The sequence below is a fragment of the Notolepis coatsorum genome (genome assembly GCF_963971535.1).
Source record: "Notolepis coatsorum genome assembly, chromosome: 6".
Classification (NCBI taxonomy): domain Eukaryota; kingdom Metazoa; phylum Chordata; class Actinopteri; order Aulopiformes; family Paralepididae; genus Notolepis; species Notolepis coatsorum.
In genome coordinates, this window is record NC_140170.1 from 119,893,228 (window position 1) to 119,917,261 (window position 24,034).

General features: G+C 43.1%; 2 protein-coding genes across 2 annotated transcripts in view; one reads left to right on the forward strand and one right to left on the reverse strand.

Moving 5' to 3' along the window:
- cand2 (cullin-associated and neddylation-dissociated 2 (putative)) overlaps positions 1–19,655 on the reverse strand; it is a gene marked incomplete at its 5' end in the record, with an annotated part of 128,332 nt that extends 108,677 nt beyond the window's left edge. Inside the window, one exon of the mRNA XM_084316751.1 lies at positions 19,588–19,655. Within this exon, the coding sequence (XP_084172877.1) occupies positions 19,588–19,655 (68 nt within the window). The remainder of the gene's footprint in view (positions 1–19,587) is intronic.
- A 600-nt stretch (positions 19,656–20,255) lies between these two features.
- sec13 (SEC13 homolog, nuclear pore and COPII coat complex component) overlaps positions 20,256–24,034 on the forward strand; it is a 43,055-nt gene continuing 39,276 nt past the window's right edge. The window contains exons 1-5 of the mRNA XM_084316888.1: positions 20,256–20,389; positions 20,594–20,638; positions 21,418–21,533; positions 21,803–21,954; positions 22,034–22,167. Coding sequence (XP_084173014.1) covers positions 20,387–20,389; positions 20,594–20,638; positions 21,418–21,533; positions 21,803–21,954; positions 22,034–22,167 — 450 coding nt within the window. The 5' untranslated portion in view covers positions 20,256–20,386. The remainder of the gene's footprint in view (positions 20,390–20,593; positions 20,639–21,417; positions 21,534–21,802; positions 21,955–22,033; positions 22,168–24,034) is intronic.

Sequence of the window (24,034 nt, forward strand, 5' to 3'; positions counted from 1 at the left end):
TCTTTATAACAGTGATGTGTCCTCTCTCTATAACAGTGATGTGTCCTCTCTCTATAACAGTGATGTGTCCTCTCTTTATAACAGTGATGTGGCCTCTCTCTTTATAACAGTGATGTGTCCTCTCTCTATAACAGTGATGTGTCCTCTCTCTATAACAGTGATGTGTCCTCTCTTTATAACAGTGATGTGTCCTCTCTCTATAACAGTGATGTGTCCTCTCTTTATAACAGTGATGTGTCCTCTCTCTATAACAGTGATGTGTCCTCTCTCTATAACAGTGATGTGTCCTCTCTCTGTAACAGTGATGTGTAACAGTGATGTGTCCTCTCTGTAACAGTGATGTGTCCTCTCTCTATAAGTGATGTGTCCTCTCTATAACAGTGATGTGTCCGCTATATAACAGTGATGTGTCCTCTCTGTAACAGTGATGTGTCCTCTCTCTATAACAGTGATGTGTCCTCTCTTTATAACAGTGATGTGTCCTCTCTATAACAGTGATGTGTCCTCTCTATAACAGTGATGTGTCCTCTCTGTAACAGTGATGTGTCCTCTCTATAACAGTGATGTGTCCTCTCTATAACAGTGATGTGTCCTCTCTATAACAGTGATGTGTCCTCTCTATAACAGTGATGTGTCCTCTCTCTGTAACAGTGATGTGTCCTCTCTGTAACAGTGATGTGTCCTCTCTCTATAAGTGATGTGTCCTCTCTATAACAGTGATGTGTCCGCTCTATAACAGTGATGTGTCCTCTCTGTAACAGTGATGTGTCCTCTCTCTATAAGTGATGTGTCCTCTCTGTAACAGTGATGTGTCCTCTCTGTAACAGTGATGTGTCCTCTCTCTATAACAGTGATGTGTAGGGATGTCCCTGTACCGATACTAGTATTAGTATTGGGTCTGATACTGTGATCATGTAGCTACTGTACTCACTCGTAAAAATACTCTGATACTACTACTTATTGCCATGTTTGTTCAGCAAAACACAACATTCAATGTTAAAATGTTATTATATACTATTTTAACTTACAATGTCAGCAATGTGTTGTATATTTACATAATAATGTATATTGTTACAGTCAGAAAGTGAGGAACATCTGATGAAAATAAAACATATTTTCAAAGTCATTGTTAGAACTGTAATTGTATTATTAAGTACTCATATTGGTATTTGGTATCGGCAAGTAAAATGTGAAAAAATGTGGTATTGGGACATCTCTAGTGATGTGTGCCTCTCTGTAACAGGAAGACAGGACATTGACAAATGGCTTTGGTTTGAAAGTTTTAAGAGTGCATTTGAATGTTTCTCTAAAGCCTTTGAAAAATACTGGGAACCGAACCCATTAGTTACTGTTTTAGGGGCCATGAGTGTGCTACCTATGGCAAACAAACCAAACAAAACTCAGGCCATTTCATTTGGTATTGTTGTAGCAAGAAAACATATTTTACTTATGTGGAAGTCAGACTATATAATATAACGATGATAATATCTTATTATGTGGATAAGAGAGCTGATGAATGTGTTGTACTTAGAAAGGTTAAGCTTCTCTAATAAGAACACAATTAAAATATTTGACAGAATTTGGAGCCCTGTACTAGAGTACCTCAAGGGTAGAGGACTGATGATGTAATTGTGTACCCTCTATCACTGTACTGTATATAGGCCTACTTTATTTTACTAGCAATGTTGAAGTTCTATGAATTTGTATTATTTTCTTATTTTTGTATTTGTGAATATAATTCACAAATAATTCGTTGTTCGAGTGATGTGTCGTGGCTTCCTTCCATTGTCAATCAATCAATCAATCAGTCTTTCCATCAACTAGTCCACTAGACGCTTTAAACAGACAGTTATATATCGTATAGCATCGCGTCCCGCTCTGAGCCTTACGAGATACTCATATCTCCTGTGATACCTAATGTATCTCCCACGAACAAAAACACATGCACCCCACCTGTATGGGGCCCCGCCCCTTATGGTGGCCACCGCCCATATAACCATGACCCTGGTCATGAAACACCCTTCCTCTATTTTCGTCCCAGCGTGTTGGATGCGTGCACCATACGAGCTAGCGGAATGAAAAGATTAAGGAAGATTAATAATGTTGGAAGCTTACCGGAGGTTGCTGGCCCCTGGCATCTTCGACGCATGTTTTCGGCGACACGACGGGCCTGTGATGTTCCTCGTTTGATGACTGCACATCGAGGTTCAGCTGTACAAGGCTGGCTGTCGGGCCAGCTTGTACTCAGGTAGGCCCTGTGTCTTCAGGCATGGGTATTAGTGTTAGTAATGCTGGTTTGTGTTGTTAACACAACCTTGTTGTGTGTTGGCGCCAGGGGCAAGATGGTTTGGTGAACGTTCTCTGCAGGGAACGGTTTCCAAGCTGTCTTGGGCGTGCTGCTAAAACATCTAAAGCTATGCTAACATGCTATCGCTACTGCCGCATGCTATCACTACTGCTAATTGCTATGCTGTTTTAATGTCTCCGCCGTGAGATGTTGTCACTCTCCCGCCTCTTGCCCGGTTCATCAATGAAGGTCGGTCGGTAGCTGTTGTGGGGTTTTGAGTTCTATTTACCTTTTTCGGGTAAATGGGTTGACAACGGGGTAGGTCGTGGCTAGGTTCTAGCCAGGTATTACCTTGTGTTCCGGCGGGGTTTGTTGAACGGTGTTCCCATCTGGGTTGGCGTCGGGTAGTGGGGCTATGGGTCCAGCCGACATGGTAAACATGTTGCGTGTCTGTGCACAGGCAATTGTTGTCTTGGGTTCCACATTGCCTGGCGTTAGGCTGCAGTAGTATAAGGGCAGGGCCGCTTGGGAGAAATGTGAGGCCCTGTGCGTTTTTAGACGCGAGGCCCCCCATCTCCTGGGGCGGCCCTGTGTAGGGGGCTATTGTTTCATTTTGTCACTCTGCTATGAGAAGGTCTGTCTTGCTACAGCTTTCTCTCCTCTCGAACCATTCATACTGACGGTCAATCGGTATACTGGGGGAGTAGTGCGGGGGGGGGCTTTGTTTACCTTTTTTGGTAAATGGGCTAAACTAGGGCTGGTGTTCTGTTGTGAATATTTTGAATGAAGACGGGTCTGGTCCGTCTCCCCTTAACTTTGTGTGTATGGGTTTGCTCATTCTACAGTTTTGTGGTTTAGCTCTTTTATTCATTTAACCTTTTCATGGTGCACACCACAGTGGAGGGTGCTGTTTGCAATCACCACTGGTGCTCCATGTTAACGTCAGTCCTTTGTTTTTGATATATTGAAACAATGCCCCGCCCGGCCGACACCTTGGGTGGGTCGGCCTGGCGAGTGGCTGGTGGGCTGTTAAGGCTTGTACCGCCACGGTATGGAATTGGCAACGATTAGAACTGTGTTCGAATTGGTGTTTTTTCTATTAAAAAAAAATGGTGTCTGGTGGAGGGGCCTTGGGGCCAGCCGACGTCGACACATCGCGCGAGGTTGTTGACGTTATTAGCTTTGACCCAGCCGCAAGCTATAACCGCTCAGGGTTCCCCTCTCCGCAGGGGATTTTGGTCTTCTGCTGGAGCGCGGGCGGTATTGTCCTAGGCCCTACACCGCCTCACACCGCGCAGCCAGAAGAAGAGAGAGCACGGCCTCGTCAGCGGCGATGACGGGGCCCTCGACAGGCGGCCATGTTTCCCCCGCCAGTGGTGCCCTGGTTGGAGAATCGACAGGGTATCGCGAGGCCGACAGTCTTGGCGGCCGAGGGATCGGCCATTTTGGGTGATTTCGGTGTTGGTAAACCACTCCGTCGTCATTTTGCCGCGAGCAGCCCGCTCCCCGCTCAGTCCTCTCTCTGGTATCCCCAGGAGCGGGGCTCTGAGTGTTCTCCTTTGGCTGCGGGCCGCGAACCTTCTTGAAGCGTATGCGGCCCCATTCTTCGCTTCTCATGGAGACAGGGGCTGACACCCAGTTGATGGCTGAGCCTGGGTCTGTCCGTGAGAATGTTGTGCTGTCAAGCGGCTCCCACACCTTGAACTGTGTTGGTTGAGCCTGGTGTTACGTCTGTCAACTTAAGTGTTGTCAGCAGGGGGGCTCGAAACCTTTTGAGGCACACAGTGCGGGCTTCCCCGGCCTCGCCTTCGCCAGGCCAGGTATCATGTTGGTGCTCCCACTCCTGGAATATTGGCAAGTGGTCGCAGCTCACATGGTTTGGGGTGGTAGTGATATCACTGCAGGGCTACGGTGTGTAGGAACCCATGGGGGCCTTACACCTTGCATGTCCGGCTGCAGAACAACTCCTTCAGCATGTTCTGGAGGGGTGTTCAGTGGGGGGGCTTTTTTGATCGGAAGCCCCCCGTATCAGACAGGCCCTTTTCTGTCGGGGTTCCCCCTTGGGTGCGATTGCCTCGTGGGTGGTGTCAGGGTCAGGTGTTCCGACACGGAACGCGCTCCTCGCACGATTCCAGGGTTGTCTTCGCACAGCGGGGGGGACCGGGCCAACTATCTACAGTTCCTGGCGGACGGTCGGTTGTCCTTGGCCCCGTTTGAGCCGCTCGAGCGGGCGCCGTTGGGACAGCTGTCCTTCAGGACCGCGTTCCTTCTGGCTGTCACTTCCGCTAAACGCGTAGGTGAGCTCTGTGCTCTCTCGGTACGTCCAGAGTGCCTGTTTTTTCGGACCGATTGCGGTGTCACTCTGCGACCTAATCCTGCTTTCGTGCCTAAGAATATCCGGAGTTCCTTCCGCTCCCGGGATATTGTGGTTCAGGCGTTTCGTCCTCCTCCTCACACTGGTGAGTTAGATGCGGGCCTTCACCTGTCATGTCCAGTCCGTGCTTGGGGATTTACCTCAGCCGTACTCAGGATTTCAGGGTTACCGACCAGCTTTTTGTCTGTTACGGTGGGGCTCGTGCTGGTAAGGCACTGTCGGAGCAGCGCCTGTCCCATTGGTTGTGCGAGGGTGTTACCCTCTGCTACACGCTGGCTGGGCAGGATCCCCCTGGGGGCGTCAGGGCGCACTCCACTCGTGGGGTGGCTGCCTCTGCCACTCTCCTGGGTGGGGCCTCGGTGGAGGCCATCTGTGCTGCAGCTTCATGGTCCTCCCCGGGCTCCTTTGTAAGGTTTTTCCTCATGGACATGACCCGGGGTTCTGTCTCCCAGGCGGTTCTGGGGTCTGTGGCCTTTCCTGCTTCCCGTCCTTTGGTCGGGTAGCAGGAGTGTATGGGTATGGGCCGCAGTGTGTTGAGTCACACGTGGTTCCGCCTGTACGGTGTGTTCAAGGGGTTCTGGCTCCCTCTTGTTCGCATTCAGGTGGAGTTGACTGCGCCCCCCCTTCGTTAGGAAGGATGGGGTGACAGGGCTCCCCGCACCCCTTGATGTGGGCTTACGGGTCCTCAGGGGGTACATCTGTCGGGTCTCGCGCCCGCTCTTCCCCATTATCTCGTAAGGCTCAGAGCGGGACGCGATGCTATACGATATATAACGATAGGTTATGTAGATAACCTAGTTATATTAGTATAGGCTAAGCGTCCCGCTCTGCGCGCCCTGAGTTCCCTCTTGAGGGATCTTTTCCTGGGACGGGTTTTGGCGAGGAAGGGTGTTTCATGACCAGGGTCATGGTTATATGGGCGGTGGCCACCATAAGGGGCGGGGCCCCATACAGGTGGGGTGCATGTGTTTTTGTTCGTGGGAGATACATTAGGTATCACAGGAGATATGAGTATCTCGTAAGGCTCAGAGCGGGACGCTTAGCCTATACTAATATAACTAGGTTATCTACATAACCTATCGTTCTAACTAGTTTCTTTCCTTACATTACTCACAGTTCGAAGTGTTGCTTGGCCTCCGATGGTTTCGATGATGTTGCGATGTGTTTGCTCAAAATAAAGTACCAAACATTTGCACATGCAACAAAGAAAATAGGCCTTTACAATATTCAAAAGAAAATATGCAAAACTCAAAGTAAATAACAAACAACTTAGGTATTCTTTCTTTCTTGGTAATGCTTATATAACTTTATAACTTAAAGGGTATTTGTACAAGTTGTATGTACGTATAATACGAAAAGGTACGTTATGAAAAGGTAGGAAAAAGTATGAAACGATATGAAACGGTTAAAAACTGTTTCCCGACCGCGTCTCTCAACAGGTTGCCTTCATTGCGGCTTTAGCGCAAGGCGCTGTGGGATTTGTAGTCCTTTGTAGTGCGTTGACTACAGACGTTACAATTAAGTGGCTTTCTTATGAAAATCAAAATACTGGCTCTAACATACCGGCCCCTATTGTTATGGGCATCTTTAATAACAATAAACAAAAATTCAAAAGAGCCAGACAAAGTCAAGTCTTCATATTCTATTTGAGATAGACAGGATGTCTTAATTGTCCATCTTCAGTTATTTCCTTATTCTAAGGCGGGCACCAGTAGGCATATTTTGCTTATTGGTCTTTCCAGCGTGTTGGTTTTTGTTTTAAGAAGAACCCTCCGAATCAGTCCTCCAGATCCAGGACGCGTCTCCATAACTCTTGCCATTAACCAGGATCCACGAGGTGCATTTGAATCCATAATTAATACAATGTCTCCAGGTATGAAGTTCCTTTTGACGCGATTCCATTGCTGTCTTTCTTGCAAAAGTGGTAGATATTCTTTGATCCATCTGGTCCAAAACAAATTCACTATATACTGCACTTGTCGCCAGCGGCGTCTTGAGTATATATCTTGCTGATGAAATACGCCTGGGGGCAACAAAGGTTTGACCTTGAGCTGTAGCAAATGGTTTGGTGTGAGAGGTTCCAAGTCATTTGGATCATTTGACACTGTAGTTATAGGTCGGCTGTTGAGAATTCCTTCAACTTCACACAGAACTGTTGAAAGGCTTTCGTCGTCAAGTGTTTGTTGTTTTGTGATGGATAGCAGAATTTTCTTTACAAGCCGGATTAGTCTTTCCCATACTCCGCCATGATGTGCTCCGTAAGGAGGGTTGAAGGTCCATTTGACATCATTTTGCTGGAGAGCTTGTTCTATTTTGCTCAGATTCCACTCTTTTATAGATTCCTTCAGTTCTCTTTCAGTGGCAACGAAATTAGTTCCATTGTCCGACCTCATCTCCAATACTTGTCCTCTTCTGCTGATGAAACGTCTGCAGGCATTAATGCACAAATCAGTATCTAACGAATGAGCTACTTCCAAGTGCACCGCTCTGGTTGTTAGACAGGTAAAGAGAACTCCATATCTTTTCACAATGCTTCGTCCTCTTTTCACTTCCATTGGGCCAAAGTAATCCACTCCAACATATGTGAATGGTGGTAGGTCTGGTGTAATTCTGTCCTTTGGCAGATCTGACATCTTTTGTTCTCCTGCATTTCCATGCATGCGTCTGCACACAGTACATTCAGATATTATTTTTCTGGCTAATGCATTGGCACATGGTATCCAGTATTTTTGTCTTAACCTGGATAACATATGATTCCTTCCACTGTGACCAACTTGTTGATGAATACCTCGAAGTATTGTTTTAGAGACATGGTGGTGTTTGCCAAGAATGGTTGGGTGCTTTGCTTCCTCAGGCATTGCCAATTTGTTTAGCCTTCCTCCAACCTTTAGTAATTCATTCTCGTACACTGGATCCAATTTATACAGTGTACTACTTCCTTTGATGGGTTTTCCCCTTTTCAAAGTGTCCACTTCCTCTGGAAAAGACTGTTTTTGACAGAAACACAACACTGCTGTTTCAGCCTTATCCAAGTTATCCTTAGAGAGTGTGAGACCTTTATTCGATTTGGTTCTTGTGCTTGAGTAGAAGTAAGTAGTTCCTTCCTATTCTTACTTAAAAGCAGCAAGAGGTGTTTTACTTGAAGGAACCATGCAACTGCTCTTTTCAGTTTCCTCCAATCTGAGTAGTGATGCACTAGCTTGCTTGTGCCATTTAGGTCAGTTGCAATGGTTGGGTTCACATTGACTTTTCCCTTCTTTACCTCCGGATCATCAGGATAGCTGTCATTGACCAGTTTAAGTGCGTCCGGAAACTCAGGCCATTTGTCCTCAGGTTCTTTCAGAAACAATGGACCATTTATCCAAGTCTCACATTTCAAGAATGATTCTGCTGTCAATCCCCGAGATGCATAATCTGCTGGATTCAGTTTAGTGTTGATGTATTTCCACTGTGATGTTGCTGTTGCTTCTCTTATCAGACTGGTTCTGTTGGCTACAAATGTCTGAAACCTTAGCGTTTCATTCATGATGTATCTCAGAACAGATGTACTGTCAGTCCAGAAAACAGATTTGCATAATGGGATTTGCAGCTCGGTTCTGATCATCTTGTCCATGCGTACTGCCAGTACTGCTGCTGTGAGTTCCAATCTTGGGACAGTAACTTTCTTCAGAGGCACGACACGTGACTTTCCTGACATGAAGGATATGTGAACGTCTTCGTCTTCATTTGTCATCTTAAGGTAGGTGACAACACCGTATCCAATCTCGCTTGCATCACTGAAATGGTGCAATTGTGCAGATTTGATTTGTCCATCATTCTTTGGTTTGATACATCGATCAATCTTGAAGCTTTCTATCTGCTTTAATCCCATGAGCCATCTTTGCCACTGTTTCTTGAGAGCTTCCGGGATTTCTTCATCCCACCCACAATTGAGTTTGCATAACTCTTGTAGGACGTGCTTTGCAGTGAAGATAAATGGTGAAAGAAATCCAAGTGGGTCATACACAGAGCAGACTGTTGAAAGGATGCCTCTCCTTGTGGCTGGTTGAGATTTTAAGCAGACTTGAAACTTGAACACATCTTCCTCCACATGCCACTGTATCCCTAGGGCTCTTTCTATTGGAAGACTGTCTTGGGTCTCTAAATCCAGGGTTTTTACCTCTTTGGGTTTTTCACTCTTTAGGATGGAGGCCAGCACAGTTTTACTGTTGCTTGTCCACTTTGTTAGATTAAAACCTCCCATTGCACAAAGATCTTTGAGTTCTTCACATAACTCCACAGCTTGATCCGCAGAAGCGACAGATTTTAAGCAGTCATCAACATAGAAGTTTCTTCTGACAGTGTCAACAGCTTCTGCAGAGAAATCATCTTTGTTGTCTTCAGCGGTTTTAGTGAGAGCATAGGTTGCACAACTTGCTGATGAAGTGGCACCAAACAGATGTACTGTCATCCTGTACTCAGCGAGAGGTAAACTGACATCTCCTCCTGGCCACCAAAGAAAGCGAAGATAATCTTGATCGGCAGGAGCCACCTTGACCTGATACATCCCCTCGATATCAGCCATGAAAGCTATCTGCTCTTGTCTGAATCGAATGAGCACACCAAGTAGCGTGTTGGTAAGATTGGGACCCTGAATAAGCTGGTCATTTAATGAACATCCTTGATAAGATGCAGAACCATCAAACACTACACGAATCTTGCCCTTCTTTGGGTGATGAACCCCATGATGTGGTATGTACCACACCTTTCCACTCTCAGGTTTGAGCTGCTCTTGGGGCACTAGCTGAGCGTGACCCTTTGCTATCACAGCCTCCAAGAAAGTTTTATATTCATCCTGGAAAACGTTGTTCCTTTTGAATTTCCTTTTGAATGATTCTGCTCTCTGCTCTGCAAGTTTGCGATTGTTTGGCATCATGCTATTCTTCTGTTTAAATGGAAGTTCAAGCTGATAATGTCCATCTTTGATTTGAGCTGAATCTGACATGATCTTTAAAAATTGTTTGTCTTCAACTGACATTTCTTTCTTCTCATCACAACCTCGCTCTGGAAAGTCATGATTGTATTGCTGCTCCAGCAGCTCACCTATGGCTGTCACCGATATCCGATTAACAACAGCACATGAAGTATTCTCAGATTCAGAGGTTTCCTGATTCAGTCCATTCACAACCCAACCTAGGACTGTCTTAACAGCAAAGGGTCCTCCATTCTGACTGTTTATTATTTTCCACGGCTCCATCAGCTTTGGTGCATTTGTTCCTATAAGCCAGGGGTTCCCAAACTTTTCAGGCCGGGGCCCAGAAAATAAGGCGTCAGAGAGCCGCGGCCCAATGCACATCGTCTGGCTTTTTTTTTTTTTTTTTTGCCAGGCGATCGATTTTTTAAGCCAAATATCACTTCAATCCTATTAAGTTAGTTCAAGTTAGTTATTCATTTATATGTGCTATTTATGAGAGGGCTAACTTGTTGCAAAATAATAATGATAATAATAATAGCCTCATTAAAATACTATTGTTGCTTCGGTTGTTTTCAGCGTTTTATGTGCATAATCTGTTATTTAGTTTGAAATGTTCGTTGAAATAAGTAGATTTTTCGTTTTTGTTTATTTATTAAGTTAATATAAAACCATAGTCACATTTTAGAATACAATAGAAAAGAATTTTAGAATACAACTAGAAACACTGTCCTGGCCTGCTTCTAAGTTCAGTGGCCTGACAAAAAAAATTAAAAAAAAAAAAAAAAAAAAGTGTATTTCTTTTAATTTAATTTTTTTAATCATCTCGCGGCCCATCCGTGGCTGCTCGCGGCCCACCTTTGGGTCGCGACCCCGACTTTGGGAACCACTGCTATAAGCAACCCGATTTCACAATCCAATTCAGGCAACTTAATCTCTCTTAGATATTTCCATTTATGTATGGCCTCTTGAGTAGGAATATGCTCTTTTCCAGCAGGAATCTCCTCTTGTGTGTACACTTTAGGCAGCTGATAAAAATCATTGCCTTCGATGCAACTCACTTCAAGACCTTTGACAAAGGAAGTGTCAATCATTTTCTCCTGACCAATTGTTTTTAAGAGGATTTTTGTTCTCTTGGCTTTGGCATGCAAGTCTTGTTGAAGGGCTTCAGTACAAAAACTTGCAGTGCTTCCCTGATCCAAAAATGCATAAGTTTGCACAGTCTGGTTCGAGTTTGATAGCTTTATTTGAACTGGAATAATTGGTAGGGTTTGTTGATCACCGGCCCCAGTGTGGTTTCTGCCATTTAAAGAGACCAATGCACTACTTACAGAAGCTGCTTGGGCGTATTTATCAGAGTTGTCCTTTTGTTCCATCCTTTTCTTGTAGATGTGCAGTATTGTTGGATGTTTCATTGAACAAACTTCACATTTCATTCTTTTCTGGCAGTCTTTGCTTAGATGTCCTTTTGTTAGACAGCCAAAGCAAATTCCTTGTGCTTTTAAGCAGTCAATCTTGTCATTGTGAGATTTTGTGTTTATCTTGCATGTTTCAGAGGTGTGTTCTCCTGCACAAAATACACAGCGCTTCTGAACAGTAATGCCTTTATGGTCCGACTTGCTTTTTTGGAAAGGTGTTTGCTCTTCATTGACTGGTGGGCTTGTCACAGTAGCAAAACTACTTCCCTTATAACCATGAGCAGGCTTATTGCTGGGTGGTTTGTACACTTTGGTATCCCTTTTTGGCATGACATCCTGTATGTCTCCAAACATGGGGTCTGATACAATGCGTGCATGCTTTTCAATGAAGTCAACCAATATTGGAAACTTTGCTCTTCTCTTATTGTGTTCGTAATATGCATATGCATTTGTTCTCCACTTTTCCCTAAGTTGAAATGGGAGTTTCATGATCACATTTCTCATGTTTGATGTGCTATTCATTTCATCCAGAAACTCAACATCTTCCATTGTGTTACAACATCCACGAAGAAAGATAGCATAAGAATGAAGTGCTTTTCTATCTTCACTCTTGATGGCATTCCAGTTCAACATTTTGTCCAAAGTAGCTGCTGCGATTAAGAGTTGATGTCCATAGTTCTCTTGGAGCAGTCTTTTGGCTTCCAAAAAGCCCTTTTTTTGCTCCATGTATTGACAACCTTTTACCAAGTCTTTAGCTTGGCCTTCTGTGTACTGCTCTAGAAAGAACAGCCTGTCTTTGTAATTGTCAGTTTTATCTTCTATTGTATGTTCGAACATTCTGATGAATGAAAGCTACTGTAATGGATCTCCTTTAACTCTTTCAGTGCCACTCACGAGATTTCTCGTGTTTTTTATAGGTGGTTGCTAGCCACTCACGAGATTTCTCGGATTTTTTTTTTTTTTTTTTTTTTTGCGATCTGAAAAATTATTGCATCACCCGAGCCTACCCGAGTATTGCCGAGCTGCGCCGGTGATCACTGTGGAAAAAAGCGCCCCCTGTCGTCTCCCAGATGACATAAGTGATTTTGGAATGGACTCAATGAAAATGAATGGGGAAAAAAATCCGGTACTCCACATTTTCCAGTTCACTGATCCAGCCGGGGTTACTAGAGTTCATTCTGGAGCCTCAGATCCCCGCGGATCATGGAGATCCACTGTGTCACGTTGGATCCATACACGTATCGATTTTTTCGAATGGTGATCAGGAATTGGAATATACCAGTTGGATACCATCTGATGTCAGGTAAGGACTCTATGTTATCAGTGGTAGGATAATCAGAGTAAGTTTGATGAAGTTATAAGCTGTTTTGTGAAATGTCTTCTTTCGGTTTCAATGTAAAACTCCGAGAGGAAATCAACGAGGCGATTATCCGCGCGCGGCCGTAATGTGCGTGCGTGCACGTATAATATTGATCATCTAGCGTTTATTTGAAAACGATTCATAAAAAGGCCGACGAATATCAACGTTGTGGAATATTCCACTAAAAGACGATTTTCATAGAATGCTCCAGAATGAGCTGTTTTTTATATCAAAACGGGGGCTTTTCTAACTGCTCTGAAACGGCAACGACGCGATAAAAAAAACAATCTGCCTTCACACAGCACTGTCTGGAAAATAGTCTTTGATAATGCGATGGGCAGATTAGACACATAGCCATAATTTAAAACATAGATTAGGCGATATTAACGTTAACATTGGCGCGGATGGTGGCATTCAAGCGGTAAAATGGAAAACCAGGCGTGGCACTGAAAGAGTTAAAGATGGGTATTTCTCTGGATGGGAGTAATGTTAAGCGTTGCTCCTTCATTAGCATTTCAGTTATTTCATTTTGTCGCTGCATTACTTGGATAAAGTCATTGCTTTCTGTCCGAGAGCTTTGTCTGACTTGGATGGAGTGATGCTGCTGTGCTGATGCTTCTGTCCTTGTTGTGGGCCTTGGCTGTAATACTTGGACATGGCCACTAGGGGCTGCATGACTTGAGTTAATTGAATTGAAGTCTATGAAACTCCTTTTATTTTCCTTCTCCACAGGTTTTCCTTGGTTCTCTTCATCCAGGAAATCATCATTTACATCTGGCTGACCAGTGTCATACTGCTCCTCCCCCTGGTTAAGGTCAGGATCAAAGCCATCATCCTCAAAAGCTTCCAATGTTTTAATTTGGGCTGTTGCTGCATCAATATCAGTTTGAAGCTCAAGCCTTTCCTTTTTAGCTCTGATATTGGCTTTCATTGCTTCCAGATCAGCTTCCTGTTTTTCAAGCGAGTGTTTCTCGGATAAGGAAGCAGAACGTGAAATAAGCCCAGCTCTCTCTGTCTCTATTTTTCTTCTTAGTGTTGAAGCTGTTGAAGATCTATTGCTGCCACTATGGCTTTTACCTTTTTTGCTTGTCATGCCCACTGATATTGCTTTATGTGGGCTTGGCATACGTGCAACATATGAGCCATGGTCAGAAGGAGGCACATGCTCAAAAGAGGCAGCGCTAGCTAACCATTTCTTCATCACATCTTGAAACTCATTGAAATATGCCATTCTTGGGAGATACCAGTCAACATGATCACTTTCTTGTTCTTGCTCTGACAGCATGACTTGCACTGAGTCATGTGCATTTGAAAACTCTTTGGAGAGTAATTGAAAAACCCCATAACAACCTTGCACCTGGCTGATATTCCCATAATCAATCATGAGTGAATCAATCTCATTTTTCTTTCTTGAGACTTGACCCAATTTCGTTTTCCTTTTTTTAATTAACTGCGCCTTTTCTGTACGTTTTATATTTCTTTTTGGTCTGACGTCAGCATTTTCAACAGGCACTTCTGGCTCATTCACGTTTACCGTTAGGTCCGTATGAGTTTCAGTATCCACATTTTCCTTTTCAGCCATTGTTATGCTTTATTGTCATTAAACATCCACTTGTAAAAAACAGCTGTCCTTGTTCTAATGTTGCGCTTTGTTGTTGTGCGGCCCGAATCCGCGTCAGCCAGACAAACAAATGTATTAAGCGCGCCCCTCAAGATGCGCTCCTGTTGTTGTGCGGCCCGAATCCGCGTCAGCCAGACAAACAAATGTATTAAGCGCGCCCCTCAAGATGCGCTCCTGGCTAACGTTCCACACTTTATTCATAAGCTAATTTATTCCACTTCCAGCATTTGACTGTACTGTATTGCGACATCCACATCATGCGGCACAATTAAGCCTTTTTCATAGAAATCCACTTGTCACAATGCAGAACGTCAATGCGGTCCGATCCTTTTATTCATAAGCAAATGTATTCCACTGGCAGCATTTGACTGTACTGTATTGCAACATCCACATCATGCGGCACAATTAAGCCTTTTTCATAGAAATCCACTTGTCACAATGCAGAAAGTCAAAGCGGTCCGATCCTTTTATTCATTCTGAAGTCCGTGATTTGTAAACTCACGATTCACATCCGCTCCATTGATTCATTAATCATTTCCAATAGTATTTAATTCCTTCTATTTATGGTGGCAACCATTTAATTCCACACGGATTTGTCCGTCTCGAGAGTTTTTAACAATGTCGTGGCTTCCTTCCATTGTCAATCAATCAATCAATCAGTCTTTCCATCAAGCCACTAGACCTGGGCCCTCATGCATCAACGTGTTCTACGCACAGATCTGTGCTTACCCTGTGCGTACGATCATTTCTAAGCAAAGAGTGGGATTCATCAATTTCCACTTGAACTTGACTTCGTGCGTACATCTACGCACAGGTCAGACCTGGCGTACCTAGCGCCCAGTGGTAGAATATATTATTACAACAAGGAAATGAGCTTCTGTGCATAATAACACTGGCACGTTCTGTACGAACCGTAGTTCATTATAGTTCATTGTAAAATAGCAACAGTAGTGTAATTATGGTCAAAACCCTATAAATAGCATTTGGAATAATAGATCTTTCTCTCAGAATGAATGCAGCATGGTTTATATAGCGTTATCGGAATATACGGGGTGTAGGCTACTGACTGACTGCGCTCCGCGTAGCTTGATTGATTGAAAAGTTTATTAACAGATTGCAGAATGGGTACAGTACAGTACAGCTCAGTACATACAATTGTTAATTGGGGATGCAGACCAACTTTCGTCTTGTTTACATCAGGGTCCCCCATTTTCAATTCATCATAAATCATAAAGCTCAACTCGTTATTATTCTGCGCACAGACCGCCGAAACACGGGAACGTTTTGATTATATTTAAAAGGCTTTACGTTAAACTAAACAAGTGGAACTTCGAAGCTGTAAGCAGAATACAAGTCATATGAATATAGTGTTCTTCCCCCTTTTTACTGTATAAGAAAGAATAGAAAACGCATTGCAATGACACTATAGTGGACAGACTATGTATATGATGGGATTCAAGTTCATGTATTGAAAGGCAGGCTATCATACATGCAGTGAGATTCATTGTTCTTGTATATGCTCTCGTATTATATTGTTTATATAGGCTACCCAATACTGACATCAAAATAGATTGTAGTATGCCTCTAGAAATCATATGCAGCAGGTAGAAAATTGACGGGAGATCCATCGCGATTTGGAATAAAATTGAGGAGAACTTTAATCCCTGGGGTATTAATCAAACAACACGGGAAAAGGCAGTCATATTCCAGCGCGGTCTTTATTAGCCGACAACAAAATAGATGCATCTAAAAATCATATAGCCAATCGAACACAACTAATAAAGGCATTCATATTACAGCACGGTTATAATGACACACAACCAACGCCAAACAGTGGTCAACGAACGGTCTTTATTAGTATTTTGAGCTGTCCAGGCAGAATTGCAGCAATGGTCTTAGGGAGCCGTTGATATCTGACATCACCGTTTACAAGTCCGCCTTTTATTTATCCCACAATACGCGATAGTGTCTTCTTGGTTCGACAGCAGTGAATTCTCCGTGGAGTTTCTCAGGGTTCCGCTCGGGTCCGTCCATTATTTCACATCCCATGGGGGGTGTTTCCTCATCATTATTATTGTTATTGTTATTATTAACAATATTATTATGATGGTTGTATCAACCCTAAATCTGAGTGGGGGGGGGGATGCAATGCAGACAAACAGCTGCATACAGTGCAACCATTTCACTCACATTTGCCCATACATTTTTTGACACATCACACACCATCGGTGTGTGTACTGTACGTGTGCTGTCATAGCTCCACCTACAGGCCTAATGGAGAACACCAGGAGAACACCAGGATGTGAATGGAGGGTGAATGTGAGGTATATCGTGTAAATAAGTTTTGATTGATCGCAAGACTACACTGTAAAAAAAATAATAATAATAAGTTACCAGAACTTAAAAATATTGAGTTCAGTTACTGTGAATTAAGGTTTTCAGTTTTCAATCCATAATAAGTTAACAGAAAAATAGTACACAACCACATTATTTCAACCTAATAAAACTATGTTTATTGTCATTGTTTTAAGCACACAAGTTGACTTGGTAATACTCACATTTTGAGTAAAAAAAATGGCTTTTAACATGTGCAATGTTCAATGAAATAGAAAAATAAATAATAAAATGTGTTGATTAATCCCACTGGTCACAATGGTGACCGTAATAATGTGTTTGTTATAAGGCTCTGCAAATGTTACTGAATGATGTAGCAATGTATTTCCAGCTAAATTGAAATAATAAACAAATAAAGGGTCTCAATTAAATATGTGGTAGTAAAAAGAACCTGTGGGAGGATTTCAACAAGATAAATGCGACAACAGTGCAAAATATTTCACTATAATATTTCCGAGCCAAAAAAAGAAAGAAAAAAAAATGTACCCCTGCACTAGACGCTTTAAACAGACAGTTCTAACTTGTTTCTTTCCTTAGATTACTCACAGTTCGAAGTGTTGCTTGCAGGGGAGGAAACTAACTTTTTGGCTTACCAGCCAACTGGCGAGTATCTGATTTTTTTTACCAGACAAACTGATTTTTTACCAGCCCAAAAAAATCGCTAATTGTGATAATTACTTCTTTGTATGTCTTTGTCTAAATTGATTTTCAATCATAGTAAAAATCACACCGTGTCTCTACTCTTTAAAATATTTATTAGCATAAAACATTAATAACAGTCTCTACTCTTCACAATATTAGCATACAACATGTATTAATCACACTGTCTCTACTCTTCAAAATATTAGGATATCACATTATTAACATGAAAGAGGGAACTATTCTGGACTGGGTTGGGCTGAACTAGGCAGTGAAAGATGCTGGGCTGGACTGGACTAGGTTGGACTGGTCTAGGTTGGACTGAGTTGGGCAGTGAAAGAACCAAGCATTTCACTGTAATGTAATAGCTAAATAAAACAACTTGACTTGTTACATTTGCACTCTGGTTGTATGCCAAATGTATTCTGGTTGTACTGTACTTGTGCTGTAAGATGACAATACATTGGAACCGAATCGACAACGCTAGGGGTTCAGCAGGTGTGTTCTGAATGCCAAGTATGACAACATCACCGTTGTGAAGGGCATATGGGCGAGTGGTGATATGGGGGGAAACCCGGTAATAATAAAATGTCACTCGGCTGCATTTAAGCAAAGCCGCTCAGTATAGTCCACTATGTTGAACGCGCGTTATGGTAGCTTGTTACATGCTAGGTAGCTAGCCGGCTAATGCTGGTGCCTGGTTGACTTGTCATTCTCATCCGACTCGAATGAGACGCGTCGCATGCTATTGTTCGCCCCCATGTCAGACCGCACTGATATCCGAAAGCGACGACACTACATGCAATTATTTTCATCCACTGATGTGTTTTTGTCTAAGTTTGTCTACGTTGTCAAGCCGGCTGCCGGTGGCAGGAGTCTGTAGGTCCGCTCGCAGTGATCTGTCCACTTCCCCTAGATGGGCGGCATCTTCTAGAAAATGAGTGTTCATTGGAGGAGCTTAGAGCGCATCTGTACAACGATGATGTTCATTGGTTATGGTCTGATTGGGAGGAATCAAGGGGGGAGTCAGAGTTCGGCTTGTGCCAGTGAGCGAATCAGCAGATTGCAGAATGATTTTTTTGTTTGTTTTGTAATTACAAGTACTCGCCAGACTGGCGAGTGCTCTTCATGAATTACTCGCCAAACGTAAAAAATACTCGCATTTGGCGAGTAAAGTGGCCTAATTTCCTCCCCTGGTTGCTTGGCCTCCGATGGTTTCGATGATGTTGCGATGTGTTTGCTCAAAATAAAGTACCAAACATTTGCACATGCAACAAAGAAAATAGGCCTTTACAATATTCAAAAGAAAATATGCAAAACTCAAAGTAAATAACAAACAACTTAGGCATTCTTTCTTTCTTGGTAATGCTTATATAACTTTATAACTTAAAGGGTATTTGTACAAGTTGTATGTACGTATAATACGAAAAGGTAGGAAAAAGTATGAAACGATATGAAACGGTTAAAAACTGTTTCCCGACCGCCTATTGCTTAATAACAGCGGAGCAGTGCTGCCGTTGCTTCCGCGTTTTCCCTGATTGGCTGCGACACGCCCCGCGGCAGGCGCGGCAACCGCAGAGCTCCGCTCTGCCGCGGAGCGGAGCGGCAGAGCTTGCGGAATTATGTAACCGCCCTAATCCGCCATGATTTTCATTCGAAGCTCAGCTCACCTGGCAGCGCAGAGGTCCTGCGGTCCGTTGTTGACAAGTTCGAATCCCATCAAAAAAAATTTTTTTAACGTGTATTCTTTCGCCGGTTAAGGTTAGGCATGGTTAAGGTTAAGGTTAGGCATTGTTTCGGAGTTGGTTAAGGTTAGAACGGTTAAGTTTAGGCGCTGTTAAGGAGCTGGTTAAGGTTAGAGTTTGTCTTAGAGAATGGCAATATTCTTTCTATGGTTAAGGTTAAGGTTAGGCATGGTTAAGGTTAAGGTTAAGGTTAGGCATTGTTTCGGAGTTGGTTAAGGTTAGAACGGTTAAGTTTAGGCGCTCGCTGTTAAGGAGCTGGTTAATGTTAGCGTTTGTCTTAGAGAATGGCAATAGACAGCCTATTTCCGCACTGCCGCTCTCCCGCGTTGCCGCGGTCACATGGTCAAATTGTCACATTCTTGCACTCCTCCGCTGTTAGAAAGCAACACGCTTCCCGACCGCGTCTCTCAACAGGTTGCCTTCATTGCGGCTTTAGCGCAAGGCGCTGTGGGATTTGTAGTCCTTTGTAGTGCGTTTTCTTATGAAAATCAAAATACTGGCTCTAACATGATGTACTGAATGTTTGTCTTAAAATTTAAAATCCTAAAATAAATATTTAAAAAAGAAACACACACACACACCACAGCAGAATATGATTCAATACAATTATCTTCACAATTATGTCACCGTTTTGTATTGTGATTCTAGCTATTACTGTCATCAGTGTAATGTGTCACTGTGGGGCCTACACTGTAAACTAAGTGCAAGAGGCCACACACAATTTTCAAATGTCATTGTCATGATTAGCCAAAAAAGTGTCATCTCACTGTCATGCAAATAAGTTGTTGACTGTCTTACCTAAAGTCTTTGTCTGTTGATGTCATTTTCTCCAAAAGATTGGAGATGTGGTAGGAGACATTCGACATCTTGATAGTTCTACACCTGTCACGGTCGATTAAAACGTTATAATAGTAAATAAGATTGACGCAAGAGATCAGCCGGACAACATGGCGAGAAAGGAGAGGGTGGCAAATAGACTAGACTAGCAAACTAGTGGGGAACTTGACACTTGCTGGATGAGGTAAAAATAGATATGATGGAAATTGTTTTAGTCGTTTATGTGTATGTCGCCACCCCGTGGATAGAGAGGCGAAGTCCCTCCTATTCCGCTGCCCCCCACTTTTAATACATGATATGTTGATATCATGTACGGTAGTCCATGGCGAGAGACACATTTTGATCCCGTTTGAATTGTCCCATGAATAATTTTGCAAGTCAAGAAAGTTGATTGACTCACAAGTTAGCTAACGTTAGCTACCGTTATCGACAGCACTTGTAAACGCCACTCTATAGTCTATATAGACGAAAGTCTTTCTCTGGTCTGCATCCCCTATTGAGCCGTACTGTATTGTACCCATTCTGCAATATGTTAATAACGTTTTCAATCAATCAATCAGATACCCATACCAACGTAGGAACCGTCGCTACGTGGAACCTTTCTTCACGCTCATCGTTTCCACCGGACTGACGAGTCGTATTGACGTACCGAATCGGAGCTTCTTGCCACGTCGTAGTTGTGTTGTGTTGGTCAATTGTTTTTTCTAATCGGGGACCGAACAGTTCAAGTTTCTGATATTGCTTGCAATTTACCGCGATTATGGTGAGTTGCCGAACTGTTTCATGTAAATCTGTGCGGAAGCGTCTGCTCTGTTCTAAGTTTTCATCTGCTGACGCTTGACAAGTAACGCTAGCGTTAGCTGGGCAAAATAGCTGGCTCGTTAACGTTAACACTTGTTATAAAGTAAATACTTTTTTGTATCCAACTATGCTTGTAGTAGTAACATGTTGCTGTCATGATTTGCAGGTTTCCGTTATCAACACGGTGGACACCTCCCACGAGGACATGATTGTGAGTTATTTATCCGTTCGATATTAGCTTAGGCTACATCTAATAGATCTCATTGAATGATAAGGCAGTGACATTTCCCTGAATACTAGCTACGATTGGATTACTTTATTGTCAGTGTACACAGCGCAGTTCAAATGTGTGTTTTCGCATATCCCTCCTCGTTACACATAGGCCTATTCATTTCATAAGAGAGGTCAAAGCTCATAGTCTCCTGCAGTGCAGCGGCCCTCAGTGGAGCAATGTTGATTGATTGATTGAAAAGTTGATTAACAGATTGCAGAATTGGTACAGTACAGTACAGCTCAATACATACAATTGTTAAGGGGATGCAGACCAGAGAAAGACTTTCGTCTTGTTTACATCAGGGTCCCCCATTTTCAATTCATCATTGGGGTTCAGTGCCTTGCTCAATGGCACTTATTGGGCAGAGAGGTGGGCACCATTGGTAATTTCAGTCACCAGCTCACAGCTGCAAATGTCTGTCTTGTCAGTGCCAGGGGTTGGAACCAGCAACCTTTCTGTTATTGGCCTCTTGTGTATTTCCTATCTAATAGTAGTTTTAGTAACCCAAGATTATCTAGCCATTCAGCATTTGTTTATCAAATAAGCATAACATAGAGCAACAACAGGGGCCACATAAAATTAGCAAATTATTAGTATATCTATAGTTATTAGCAAACCCAGGGTACCAAAGCTACTAGGTGGGTTTCATTCATGGAAGGGGATTGTAAGACAAATTGTTTTATACACCCACTCTTCTGTTTTTGTGTGTGTTTCAGCACGATGCTCAGATGGACTACTATGGCACACGGCTGGCCACCTGTTCCTCTGACCGTTCCGTTAAGATCTTTGATGTGAAGAATGGAGGGCAGATACTGGTGGCAGACCTCAGAGGGTAATGCTTCTCGATCTATTCTAACCGTAGGCCAGGAGTGACGCATTTTCATCAAAACACTCAGGCTCTCACAGTGTTAGGATTAAATTATTATACAATAATCTAAGCAGATTTTTTTCTCTCACCGACACCGGTATTACACAATAATACCTATTTCAGAATCTTTCTACGAAGTTTAGGGGAAATGTTTTGGCCTGTCTTAATTTCCTGCCCTAGTTCCTACAGCCACAAGGCATTTTAAACCATACTGTATGTGTTCTCACCCCCAGTCATGAGGGTCCAGTGTGGCAGGTGGCGTGGGCCCACCCTATGTATGGCAACATCCTCGCCTCCTGCTCATACGACCGTAAAGTCATCATCTGGAAGGAGGAGAATGGAGCCTGGGATAAGATGTACGAATACACTGGACACGATTCATCAGGTTGGTCTCTCACTCTCTCTCTCACTCGTCTCTTTCTGTCTCATCTCTATCTAATCTATCTTTATGTCTGCATCCACAGTAAACTCTGTGTGTTGGGGTCCCTATGACTTTGGGCTGATCATGGCATGTGGCAGTTCAGACGGAGCCATCTCCCTGCTCACCTTCTCTGGGGACCAGCAGTGGGACGTCAAGAAGATCAGCAACGCACACACTGTGAGTCTCACATCATCATATACAACATGCACATACCAGTAACACTATTACTAGTTACGCTGCTGGCCAGTATGACTACTACCATACTGTCTTTACACCATTGCACATCTGATTAGCACTATACTCTGTAGTACTAATTTATATATGTTATACCCAGTTTAGTCACCTGTATATTGTATATTACTATTTCACTTTACTGTTACATTTGCACTCTGGTTGGATGCCAAACTTATTTTAGTTTGTACTCTACTTATGCTGTATAATGACAATAAATATGAATCTAATCTAATACGCTGCACTTTCACAAGAAGAGACTGACAGCAATGAGGACGGAAACTGAGCTACATATATTCTACCATATTTGATTCTGTTCTATTGTAGATAGATCTAATCTACAGATCTAATGGTAGTGCCTAGGCTTGGGCAATATGACAATATTATCGTTTATGTGTCGTGGACATGATAATGGTTCTCACATGTCCCCGATAACGGCACTTTATTCAATTATGCAACACCTGTTATGAATCTTGCGCTATAGTCAGTCTCTCTTTTCCTTTCTCTCTTGCTTCACCGCATTGTTGTAGCCTGTTGTATCAAAAAAGGTAACATTATGTGAGCCTACGTTCTGGCCCTGTATATAACATTACTGCATGTAGCCAAACTTAGTGGAAAAAACTTTGGAAAGATGTCAGCTAGGGGTGGGCGATATGTCGATATTAAATAAATATCGGGTACAGTTAATTAACCATACACATTTTAAACATATCGTGAACATCGTGATGTTTTGCCCAAACCCTCACGTCACGTCAGTTTCTAAGCCGCCACGGCGGAGATGAGACTTACTTTAGTGCAGCGCTTTCCTCTCCCTCTCAGACACACACTCGCCCAACTTACGTCACATACATGTCATGCACATACACGCACGCACCCAGAGACAGAGAGGTGGTAACTAAGTTAGCTGCTAACCAACGTTATCCGTTAGCATCTAACCCTGGAAACGCTCACAGCCAAGTGACTCCAGGACATGAGTTGCATTAGTGGGGGGGGGGGGGGGGGGGGGGGTATATTGATGAGGCTTGACAACAGAGGTTCAAAGATAACTTCACATTTATTGGCTGTTTGTTTATATCGCTTCATGCATCAGGCTTCTCCAGGTTCCAACGCTGTGTTGACTATTGACTTCCTCGTGTGACGTCACACAACTACGGCTACCAAGACGCTCAATCTCAAACCTAATGCATCACAGAGGGGGGGGCTGTATCTATCTATACCAGGGGTGGCCAACCAGTCAGAGACTAAGAGCCACAAAAATTACTGGGGTACCACAAAGAGCCACACCATATACCAGCGTTTCTCAACCTTTTTTTTCAGTCACGGTACCCTTCATGTGTTTATAGGTCTCACCCTCTGGCCTCTGAAGTCAATTGGTCCTGTTGTTCAGCCTCACAATGCTATTTGATAGTAAATGTGTTTATATGTCCTGGCCTCTGAAGTTGCTAATGTCTTTTTAATTTGGGCATCACAGGGTTAACCTCTTAAGCCCGAGATATACAGTAAAACTGTATATTTTCAGCATTACGTTTGTAATGATTTTAACTGTTATTAGTGAAATATAAGATTATAGAAATCTCAGGGCATTGAGTCGGAAACCGGTGCATATTGACAGGAGGAAGTGGAGCAGCCAAAAGTGAGTGTAGTCTTTTGAAGGAAGAGACTCTGGGCTTTCAAATTTCGAAAAACTACCCTACCCAGCTCACACCAGCCCCTGTCAATCATCTGACTTCTGGATTAACTTTTTTATTTCTCTTATTTTTGGGATTATCTCCCACAAACCTGAACGTTATTGCCATAAAACAGAACGCAGTTA